The 12,121-nt window shown below is 37.6% G+C and overlaps 1 protein-coding gene across 1 annotated transcript; it reads right to left on the bottom strand.

Annotated features, from left to right (window-relative positions):
• Positions 1-380: 380 nt before the first annotated feature.
• On the bottom strand, positions 381-9,909 carry LOC148103023 (amine sulfotransferase-like). Its single transcript, XM_087840059.1, has 7 exons — positions 9,803-9,909; positions 4,112-4,263; positions 3,820-4,019; positions 2,601-2,727; positions 1,554-1,648; positions 1,279-1,450; positions 381-1,205 (listed from the first exon to the last, which is right to left on the bottom strand). Exons 2-7 carry the CDS (start codon positions 4,254-4,256, stop codon positions 1,096-1,098), a joined length of 849 nt encoding a protein of 282 aa, XP_087696185.1. The 5' UTR covers positions 4,257-4,263; positions 9,803-9,909; the 3' UTR covers positions 381-1,095.
• Positions 9,910-12,121: the final 2,212 nt, after the last annotated feature.

Genomic DNA, 12,121 nt, shown 5'->3' with positions numbered 1-12,121 from the left:
CTTTGGATCAGCTAACTTGAGTGAGAAGAGTTTCATACAGATAAACTACCTAAATTCAAAATGTCACTCTTGCCTCCAGAGGAGAGCATTCACTCTTGTATGAAAATCAAAGTTACATTGTTACAAGTTACAAATGTAATGTAATGTTCAGAAACGGAAGTCACATTAAAGAAATGAGATTATTTTTTTTAATAATTATTTTTTAATAGACTATTATCTTGCAATAAATCATGTGTTAACAAGCTGTATTTCACATATTAATTACATGATATTCAGTGGATACTGTTTACAGGTCTGAGGTTCAATTCTGTATCAGATTAAATAACGGAAGACTGTCATGCTGAACAAGACTTTAACCAAAATTACACTGCAATTGCACATTTCTTCTTGTAATGTTTTGTTTCTTACCAAAAAAGGATCCTTTCCTTTTGATTTTTCTACACAAATAAATGAGATACTTCTGTCTTAAATGTTGACTCATGGGAGGAGAAATCACTTGTGGGTAAACCAAAGGTCAGACTGTCTTCATGGCAAAAGTACATTTATGTAAAGAAATTTCTTATATTTGAAGGTCAAGGCTACTTTCAAAAGCAATGTGATTCAAAAACACAATTAACAGTTAGTGACTATTCAGAAATTATGAGAATCCAAAGCACCGTGTACTGGTTTCAGGCATGTCAGATATGTTGACTGATAAACATTTTATTAATGAACGTTGTTGATTTCTGGAATCATGATCTACATGACATGAATTCATCTTGGGTGAACAAACATTAATCTTTTGTTGTTGTTGTTGTTTTTTTATTATTATTTAAATAGCAGAAAAACACAATTTTATGGTTTTCTGATTAATGAAATTGTTGTGAGATTTGTTTATGTTATCCTAGTAAGGATACCGTGAGGGGCGGCCACTAGAGGTCGCTGGAACACTGTATGTGTATATGTTTTTTCAGAAAATTGATGTAGCCACGTACACTGCTGCTACGGTTCAATAAAAGCAGTTTGTGCTGAAGAAACCCTGCGTCTAATTACCTCATATCATGACAGAAATCAATGCTTTTAAAACTCCTGGGAGACCCTGAAGAGCTGCTCTGCTTATTCCCAGATGAACTTCAAAGGCAAATCACCAAGTTTCTCCTGAAGGAGATGATCCACTCTTTGACTCTGTGCAACACTCAGTGTGTTCTTCCAGTCTCCAATCTGACCTGTAATAAAGACAAAAACACAACACCTGATATCACATTTGTCTGCACAGCAGCTGCAGGTCTGTTATGTTACCTTTGCGCAGGAATTTTCCACTGAACCTCTCTGGTGGAAGATGCTGATAATTTGCTTTCGAGTCATTCTTCATGTTCTGAAATGTAGCTTTTTCCACAACTTGACTGATGGCGGCTTCAGTCAGGTTTTTCCCTAAGAAGTTGCAGATCTTCTTCACTGATCCTTTCAGGTCCTGAAAGAAAAGCAGGAACACAACAGAAAGAGAACCTTAAACTCTGCCAGATATTTTATTTGAGTTTCCTTAGGAACAACAAAAGTGTGAAGAAACATCTTACCAAAATCATTTCCTCGTAGGTCAGGAAGAGGATGTTGTACTGGTCTCTGTTTAAATACCACTCCCTGACGTGGTCAAACCAGGATGACGCAAAAACTGTATAGTTGCATAATGCATCCAGTTATTTAGCATTCTGACTTAATTGAGTTCACATACAACCCACATGTCACAAGAAGAGCTCAAGTGTAAGCTCTGTAGTTACCTACAGCATGACTGTAGGCATGATCAGTCCCCCATGCTAATCATGCAGTGGTAGTGTGCCTCCGAATGTAGTACAGATTTTGTCAATGTGCTCAATCCACACACACACACACACACACACACAAAACTGGTGTTGGTGCTAAATACTAGCACAGCACCACAAAATCACTGAGTACTAAAGTGGAAGCACTGTTGCCACACACTGAAACCTTCAGGTCACAGAACCCAAAGTCTTTCAAGTATGTAGAGCTGCAAGAGCTGTGAGATGAATCACATGACAGAAAAGAAAAAATGTTTAGCAACAGATTTTTTTTTATACATTTTAAACTGTACCTTTTAAAACATGGATTACTGCATGGGCATAGAGTGCACATGACCTTCCTGCTGGTGCATGCCAAGAAAAACGTGTTTTGACACATTTGTCATATTAACTCAGTAAATATTAACTCAGAATAAACACCCTCTCATAGTCCACTAAATCTGAATTGTCCAGTATTTGAAATTTAAACTTTAATGAATCAGTAATTTTTCTCCAAAAAATTCTAGAACAAAGGTAACACTTTACATAGTACATTTTTCAAAGCACAGGAGCGGGAGGAGTGGCAGCCATTTGTTCATCTCTAGCTTATCAAGTGTTACCCTGAGCCTTGCACACTCTAATAAAAAGTTTTATTTGTGTCTTTCTGCAGTCTGTGGTGCAAGGCCCATGATAATCTATCAATAATTCTACCTCGACAATTCTTAAACATTTGTGTGAATAAAGATATAGATAATAAATAGATATAGTGTGTTTATAATAACCACTAACTGATTCATCATTATGTGGATCGAAAGTTAGGAAACTTACCGTTTCCTGTTATGTACCACTCAAAAAACTGGTCAAAGCTCTCGGGAGTTTCCAGGTATGCCATAGCTTTGCTGAAGTGATAAAAAGACACCATGTTGTCCTTTGGATTCCTCATCAAATACACGATCTGATATACATTTAAAAAAAAAAAAAAATCAGAATATTAACAGTTTGTTACTTAAATGTAAAAATTGAAAGTCATTAGTTTAAAAGAAAAATAATTTAAAAAATTGATTTCAAATAATATTTTTTAAATATATTTTAAAGGCTGTATTTTTTATAGCTCTTTTTCTCCTATTTCTACTTGATTCGATGAACCTCTTAGTCTGCAATGACCTCATCGTAAGAAAGGAAAAGGACAAAAAATATATATACTGAAATAGAAACACAGAATCACTTGAAATAGAACAAATGCTAGTGCTAGCTTTTTGGACCTGGAACCATGTGTTTGTGTAGAAGTCTATGATAAAAATGACCCTCAGATTCCTTGATTTATGACCCCATTACAACGTCTATTGTTTCATTTTATGCTATCGTTTGTTTCGTGGTGTCGCAAAATAAACTGTTTACGGCAATATTTTTTCATCGTTTTGATGGTCACTGTAGTGGCTATATTAATTTCTTAAAGTTCTCCCTTTCTCTTATATTTAATATAACCACGCTACGGACGGACAAGAGCCTGTTTTTATGCATTGTGGTTAGCAACAACGACGGTAACACCATCGCGTGTCTGCTTCTTTATGTTCCACATAAGCCTTTCACAATAAAGCTCAAGATCCTGTTGAGACTTTTCAAAATAAACTGAATCACGTGAAAGAGCAGATTATTTACGGATGAGAAGTAAAAAAGAGCCGCCAGGTGCTAAAAAATAAACCTTAGACTCAAACGTTAGAACAGGCTGTTCCCCGCAGCACGCCGTGTAATAAATACTCACAAAGAAAACAGCGGCCATTACAACTTATGTCTAAAAATGTATCGTTTCATGCATCGGTTAAAACACTCGACTCCAGGTACACGACGCGCAGCTGGAAACACTTCACGCAAGTCGAGCTGCCCGAGATTCACAGAATTTACAGAAAATGTTACATTTTTGTGATTTATATCGTTATCAGGACGATAGAATTCTTATATCGGGATATGAGATTTTGGTCATATTGCACAGCCCTATTTAAGACTGCCTCTTTCTTCAAGAAGAATTGAGCTTCTATAAAGTACTGACTTTTGCCTTCTTCTCTTTCACTCCTGGAGGCATGATATGTTCAGGGAGATGCGAGGCGAAGATTCGTGGAGAGGGAAGAAGAGTGTATTCAGCTGTCTTGTACTCCAGCCACGGCATCCTCTCCAAGTTGGTTGAATATTTAGTCTGATTCCCATCCAGTTCGTACATGGAAATGATGATCTGCTGAGCCCATACAGTGCCTGATGTGGGGAAAACATTAGAGATGATCAGTGGATCAGTCTGGCCAGCACAAAACTGCAAATATAAATAATGTGTAAGATTTTTCACCAACCTGACTTTGGATAAGTGACAAGGAAGACATCGCTGTCTTTTATTTCAAAACTCTCAAGAGAGTCTATGTACTCTGGAGTTGTAGGACCGACCAGAAAATTGTAGTTTTTATGCTTGAAAACACGAAGATCTCTGATCTGCTCCATACTGGTTCTACATAAGACAGATAAAAAATATACACAGGAACAAAAAATCTGTGAGTCACATGGTGGAGAGGTTTGTTTGTCCCAGCGTCCTCTGGGCTACATTGTTGGGGGTCTTTTTGACCCCTGATTGGCTTTCCCATGGCAAATTGATGCTGGGTGAGCAGTGTTGGGGAGTAAGGGAATACATGGGGAATACTCTGATTTTAATTGCTGGAAACCCAGACAAAACGTGCAATAAGAGGCTCTAATGTAAGCATCCTGTTAATGTTGTTGGCGTCCGTTACACAATGGACCCAGAGCCAGAATAACAGGGCCAGCAGTGAACGGGCATGAATGGTTTTCTTACTTGGAAATTAAAACACCACTTCATAAAAAGAATGGGATGGGCGAAACCTCAGTATCTTTGATTTATTATTGTTGTGTGATTTTTATTACAATTACTGAATGCTACTCGCCACCAAGCTAACATTGTTAGCTGGCGTTAGTTCATAGACTGCAGACTGTTAGGCCATTTCTAAATACTCAAGTACACCAGTCCTCGTGTTCTTGCTAGTCCAGACTTCGTAAGTTTACATGGGAGTGCTCCCGAGAACGCAGTGCGATTGTTCTACAGCAGTGTACTTGATGGCATCACACCTCCAGAGTTTTTAATGCCATCCTCTCTTAATTTAACTGTGATTAATATTTGCAATGGAAATTACACATGACAAAAAAAATTACACATGATGTAGTAGATATAAGAAAAAAAAGATAATTTAAAAAAAGAAGCACTTTGGCAAAATTCGCTTTTACGTATCATCTGTTTCATAATGTCTAATAAGCTTCATTCAGTTGAGCACAATCCCTCCATGACAGAAACACAAGCTTAACCTCTCTGAATAAACATAGTGCACATGTACGCCTAATTACAAATCAGAATATAATCTGATCATTTCTGATCAGATTATCTCCACATTGTAACATACTGTTTTTAGACTTGATGGATAGCATTAGCAACATGCTAGCTGCAAATAATCATGTGCAGTTCCACATAATGATCAACAGAGAAAAAGAAAACATATTACTGATACAGAAATAGTTTTCTATACGAGATCACTGCAAAAAGTGCAGCCTTGCCTAATGTGTCCACCATACTGTTCCTCATTTTATATTAAGATTTTGAAAAAATCTAGTTAGTATTGATATGGCGAGTGGCCTTCAGTAATAGTAAAAAAAATTAATAAATCACATAGCAATAGTACATTCATGTAGTTGTAAAAAACATAACGATAAATCAAATCAAATCACTTTTATTGTCACATCACAAGTGCAGGTACACTGGTACAGTACATGCGATTGAAATTCTTGTGTGCGAGCTTCACAAGCAACAGAGGTGTGCAAAAAATACAATAACATAAAAGAAGCAAAATATAAGAATGGCTAAATCTGAGAGTAATAAATATATGTACAATATAAGAGTGTATGCATTACTGGATGTGTATACTAAATATGTTTTTCTACATGTGCGTGTGTGTCTGTGTGTGTATACATATTTTACAAATTAAATAGAGTAAACAATAAATAAAATATATTTATTTATTTAGAGAGTGAGCAGAGCTTTCAGCTGCTCTGCTCCCAGGCTGTGGAACTCTCTGCCCCCAGAAATAAGAAACATTGGTTCTCTCCCACAGTTTAAATCCCAACTCAAAACTCATCTGTTCAAATCTGCATATTCATTGTGAATCCACTGTTTGTTAATTTTATCTTGTGCTTTTATTTTATTGTTCTTATACTGCCATTGTTTTACTAAGTGTTTTATCCTATTGTAAAGTGTCCTTGGGTGACTTGAAAGGCGCTCATAAATAAAATGTATTATTATTATTATTATTATGACAGCTGGGATAGGCTCCAGCGCCCCCCGCGACCCTGAAAAGGATAAGCGGAAGCGAATGGATGGATGGATGGATTATTATTATTATTATGACAATGTTGCCCTTATACATTTAAGGACAAAATTTAATGACCGCCACCTGCTGGATGGTGAGTGCAGAGGGCCGTGTAATTGTTGAGCTGGACAAAGAGAACACCTTTGCTGAGGCAATGTTAGTCTTCTTTGGTTCATTCTATGTATTGAACCTGGAATACAAGGAGTCAGCGTGTGCAACATTGGAGCTAATTCAGAGGTATGTTTGAACAGTTAGCTAATAGTAATAGATGATGAATAAATTATCCCTAAGTAACTCATTATTAAACATCACAACTCAATGTTAATATTTATTATGGCATGTTCCCTGAAGAGGGAACAAAATGTACCTCCAGGGTTGAGACAAGCAGAAAGACTGGGACCACTGTGAAGCGAAAGGTTGTTCACATTAACCCTCATGTCACAACTTTCCTCCAGCGGCATACTGAATTTGAGTGGAAAACTTCAAATTAGGTAACTGTTGTTGCCATTTCTAGTGAATTTCTTAAGTGACCAATGTGTTGTTACCTGTGTCTCCACAGATGATCCATGGCCCATGCTTTCTGGACATTTACACGAGTCGAACAACAATGAAGACAAGCTCTCTCGCCATCTTGCAAGAAGCTGTCTCTGTCCAATAGGTTTTTTGAGTGCAACAGTTTTGATTTTTTTCCTTCTTTTACCCGTTTGTTAAAAATTATTTCAGCTACTTACACTTTAATTGTCACATGTATTGGCTCACCCTACAAATCAATGAACTCAGTCCACAAAGCAATGTCAGGGTTCCTTCACACCACACACGCTCATCCATGTCCTTGTGGACCCTGCTTTGTGCATTGATTTTGTGGTGTGAGCCAGTATTTTGGACAAAGTGTATATAAAGGCAGACGTGTGGGGCTTGATATTATATTCATTACAATTTAGTTTATTTGTAAGGTGCCAACTTCACATTGTAAGTTTAAGACCCTACAAAATATAAGTAAGAAAACCCAACACTTGAGCATATGTTGTCTGGCATGATATGGATATGACATAATATCGTTATTGTTTGTACAACCATCTGAGAAAATACATGGATTACATAGTTTAGTAAAAACAAGTGCTTCCTCAATGAAAATATGTTTTTAGTTCTTTTCAGTTTTTGATTTTGGAAATGTGTATTTCTGAAGAGAAAAATCAGAACAGAAATAAAAAGTGGTGTGAAGCACATGAACTATATTTTGTGTGTGTCTGTGTGTCTTTATCTATCTATCTATCTATCTCAATCAATCGATAGTGTGTGTGTGTGTGTGTGTGTGTGTGTGTGTATATGTGTGTGTGTTTTTATATAAAAATACATATAAATGAATAAATGATACATTTTTTTTATACAATACAATTTTTTTGGAACCCTCCAGTCTCTTACAGTATGTTACTGTTTCCTGAAATTACGGTAAATTACGACCTGTTCAACAGTAAATGACCGCCTGTAGGAACACGGTATCCTCTAGCAGAGATAAATATTTTTGGTACTGATGATGCGTGTTAACGGTAAGTTATTGGTAAATATATTGCAGTTTATTACCTTGCAGCGGGCTTACAGTGACATACCGTAAATAAACGGTAGTCAGTGTTGGGAAGGTTACTTTTGAAATGTATTCCACTACAGATTACAGAATACATGCCCCAAAATGTATTTTGTAACGTATTCCATTACGTTACTCAATGAGAGTAACGTATTCTGAATACTTTGGATTACTTAATATATTATCATGCTTTTTTACAACTAATAAATGTCCTGTTCCTGTGTGATTCATTACTATTACTGAAGGCTACTTGCAGGCTACTCAATAGCAACTACATTTTTAAATCTTAATATAAAATGAGTAACAGTAGGTGGACATTAGGTAAGGCTGCACTTTTTGCAGCGATCTTCTATAGAAAACTATTCCGCGCGTATTTAAAATAGGTCCGCGGCTCCGAACCGTAGTAAAGGGACCTCTGGCTAACACGTCGGTTTCCGTGTCAGGCTCATAGCCAAAAACTAGCTTTACTTTGTTGTCTTGGTCAACTTTGCTGGCGAGAGACAGAGAGAGGCGTTGAAAGGCTGCTCCAGCGGAACTTATTGTTTCGGAGGAAAACAGGAACACGGTGTACACTCGAGTCTTAATAGCTTATTTAGAGCTGGGCTCGTCAGACACTCATTTTTGGCTGCAGTGGTTATTATTATATTTACATGCTTCCAGCTCCCGTTTCTGCTCGATGACAACTCTACTTTTCCACTCGCCTTTTTCTCCCTCCCTCGCTCATAGATACATAACGTGTATGGCAGTCCATTCTCCCTGCAGCACGGACTACACTGACCATGAGGCTACATTCTTTAGGGCTATACCTGTAACACTCTGCTATTGCCTTCATATTAAATCATTTAAAAAAATATTTCTTCACGTCATTATGAGACTCAAGATTGAGACACGGGCATTTGAGCCTCTTAATGCGTGTTTTGTTTGGTTTCCACTGGTGTGGAATTACAAAAAATAGAGAGGACATAGCCTAACATATGAAACAGGAAAAGACCGCCGTGTAATCCCTTTATTTCAACAAAGTAACTGTACTCTAAATACCACCTTTTTAAACTGTAACGGAATACAGTTACTCATATTTTGTATTTCAAATACGTAACAGCGGTACATGTATTCCGTTACTTCCCAACACTGACGGTAGTATACCAATTTCTTAATCACAGTATGATGTTACTTTGTTGACGTAATTTACGACATAACGACATAAAAAAAAGAAGCTACGGTGCGTTACCATAATTTGTCCAAGAGTATCATACCACAACAGCAAAAAACGGTATCATCCTGCAGAATGGTAAGCTACCGTAACACGGCGTCACGGTATGACGCTGGCAACAGTGACGCCAGTATGTTACCGCAAAGTGGAGACGAAAAGTCTAACAGTGTACTATAGGAATCTGTATTTAAAAACAAATCTTATCAGAATTGTTGCTTGAAAATTTCAGTACTGCATCCAGAATGAAACCTGTATTTAAGACTCAATGCTATTGAGCCAACCAGAAAGCGAGTGCCAAAAACAACGTGAGTGCACATTTGCACTGTTTGAATGTGACTCTCAAATTAAGAAATGTGTTAAAATGTGTTACACTAAAGACAAGCAGTACAGAAGAAAAGGTTGATCCAATCAAAAATGTATTCTTGTAAATGTATTATTGTAAATGGCAGACATTGAACAACTGGTTTTACAGTTGTTCAATATGGGAATAGTTCAGAGAAGTACAATTTCTCTATCACGCATCTTATGATGCAATGCAGGCAACTCTACTTGAAATAGAATAATTAGCTATGGCACAGACAGAACTGATAAGATTAAGTCAGCAAACAGTACTATTGTCACGATCGGGCAAATTACACACAGTAATTCGGCGTGCCCGTGTGGCGTGCTGGCTAGACCCAAAAGCGGCGAAGGCTAGCAGTGGGTTGGAACAGACACGCAGTTATTCTAGTAACGATCAGTGCACGAAGCGTGGCTTCGGAACTGGCGTTACAGACGGAGAGCGAACGGAGCCGGGATGAGAAAAAGAATCGAGAGGAAAAACACTCACAGTTGCTGAATCAGGCGGAGACTGACATCGGCAAGGTTTCGGAGCTCCTGACATGAAGAGAGCGATGTCTGACCGGCGAACAAGTGGGTAGCGTCTCTCTTTTAAACCCGGCCCCGTGATCAGCTGATCACCAGCTGACAACTATAAGGAGGAAATCATAAACCTGAAAAGAAATTTAACTGGTAAGAAAATCATTCAACAGTCCAAAGCATTCTCATATTGCTCACCTGATCTCAAAGGATATTCACCAAAAAGTCTAGATGCATGCTCAGCCCTTCAGGTAAGGTAATCCCTAAAAAGTTGATTCTCTTCATCAGGACGTAGCATTTTCAAATTTGCATAATGATTGAAACTTCAGTCATTATGCAAAAGTACTGTTCAACAAGTGGAAGTGTGCAGTCAGCTTAGACTGAGAAATCACTTGGATGAGTAAAAAAACAATTCCCCCATCAGGAAACGTTATGTATAGATAAAAAGTCAACTTTTTTGAGATATTCACCAAGAAGTTGGACACTGGCAAAGGCAGTGCACTCACACTTTCAAGCAATTCACCCACTCCAGACTCTTCTCCTATAAATGCTATTTAATAAACACTCATAATTGCAATTATCATAGTCACATTAGGAGCAATGTTAGACTTTTTTTTAGTGCTAAGTGTAATTTACATTAAATTGCAATTAATATGAATTACTGAAATAATATACTCCGAATCCTCCTTAGCCACAGTTTATCTGAAATGGTAAAACACTTCCCATTCTCCGAACCACATTCTCAGTGTCCTAAGCTTTTTTAATAAATCAGTCTTTTTGCAAAACATTGAACAGTTTTAACCATGTTAAACACAATTTAGTAACTCAGAGTAAATAATTAAAACCACTATGACTCACTAAAGCACATGTGTGCAGTGACAGCCAGGTTGGGTCAGAGGTTGATAAACAACAAAGCATCAAAACAGTCTGATAATACATGTAAACAAATTTTCAAGACAGAAAAATACAAAAAGAAAATCACAAAACACATTTTTACTGAACCTGCATTACTTTTAGAACCAGTTTAACAGTAGAAAGGTAAGTGTTGTATTACCTGGGTGTTTGCAGCAAGACCAATAGAGTGAATGTCCCGTACACCTCTTATCATTGACATGCGCATGCTCTGAGCCTCCACAATCCTCCACAACATTTCCACAGCATTATTTGCTGAAAAGATCATATGGAGAGCCCAAAGTGCTGTTTTCTCTCTGATATTGTTAGACCTTCATTCAGAGAGTCACAGATCTCCAACTCTGGCCCTGATGAACTGGGAGACTTTACACTCAGCCTACTTCTACAGCCACCTCTAGATTACTTGATTCTACATCATAATTACTTCATTAATTATTTTGAATTAAATATGGTACACTTATAGCAGAGGGAGGGGGCAAGTTTTGAACTAGCTCAAGAAACTGTGTCAAATCTGCTCAATTAACTCAGTTCGTTGATGGAAAGAAAATGCATTGGCATCTCTGCCCAGTCTGGAAGGCAGCCATGCTGACATTGAATAAATGTCACAACCTGGCTCATGACTTATGACAAAAAATGGGAAAGAACACCAAACAATCCCATTTTAAAGAAAACAACAACAAAAAAGTATCGTGATCAATCAAGTCTGTGCAAGTGGAAACCTCACCAAACAAACAGCAATACAAAATCAGTTCTGACAGCTCATTGCATTTATCAAATGAGACAGGAATTTATCCAGATTACAAAGAGACTGAAATTTTTTCAGTTGACCAAACTGTCATCAGGCTCTGGTATTTCATCAACTTCAGAAAAGGAAGTGAAGAAACAAACAAGGGTGAATGGTGTCCTTAACACACCGACTAGAATTTTGGTCACTTGCATAATACGGTTTGAGTAAGTTTACATGACAGTGCTGAACCAACTTTTTTCATTTTACGGTTGAAAGTAATTTATATCAAAGTTTCTCATTAAGGACCTGTGAGGGCCTGTAAATGGGGGACGATACAGAGATCCCACAACTGGCAAAAAGGCTGAAACTTGGTCCCCACAACAAAACTGACAGCTGGCAATCCCAGCTACAAGCAATCAAAGTCTAAATCCATTTACAAACTCAACCAAGTTTTTTAGGTGGCTCGGAATAAACCCCTTTATTTTTTTATGACAGCCAAGGGCCGACGCACACTATGTCAAAACCCAAGCTCATTAGGACTGAAACCTATGTTTTCTTTCAGACAAAATCAGCCATGGCAGACCCTCTTCCCAGTCTCTACTAAGCTTTATGCAATAGGTACGCAAAAGAGACTTTAGCATCTGGTGAAAC

The sequence above is a fragment of the Neolamprologus brichardi genome, chromosome 4 (assembly GCF_056152115.1).
Source record: "Neolamprologus brichardi isolate AB-2024 chromosome 4, ASM5615211v1, whole genome shotgun sequence".
NCBI lineage: Eukaryota > Metazoa > Chordata > Actinopteri > Cichliformes > Cichlidae > Neolamprologus > Neolamprologus brichardi.
Note: the sequence above shows the minus strand (reverse complement) of the source record. Positions and strands in the feature narration are given on the sequence as shown.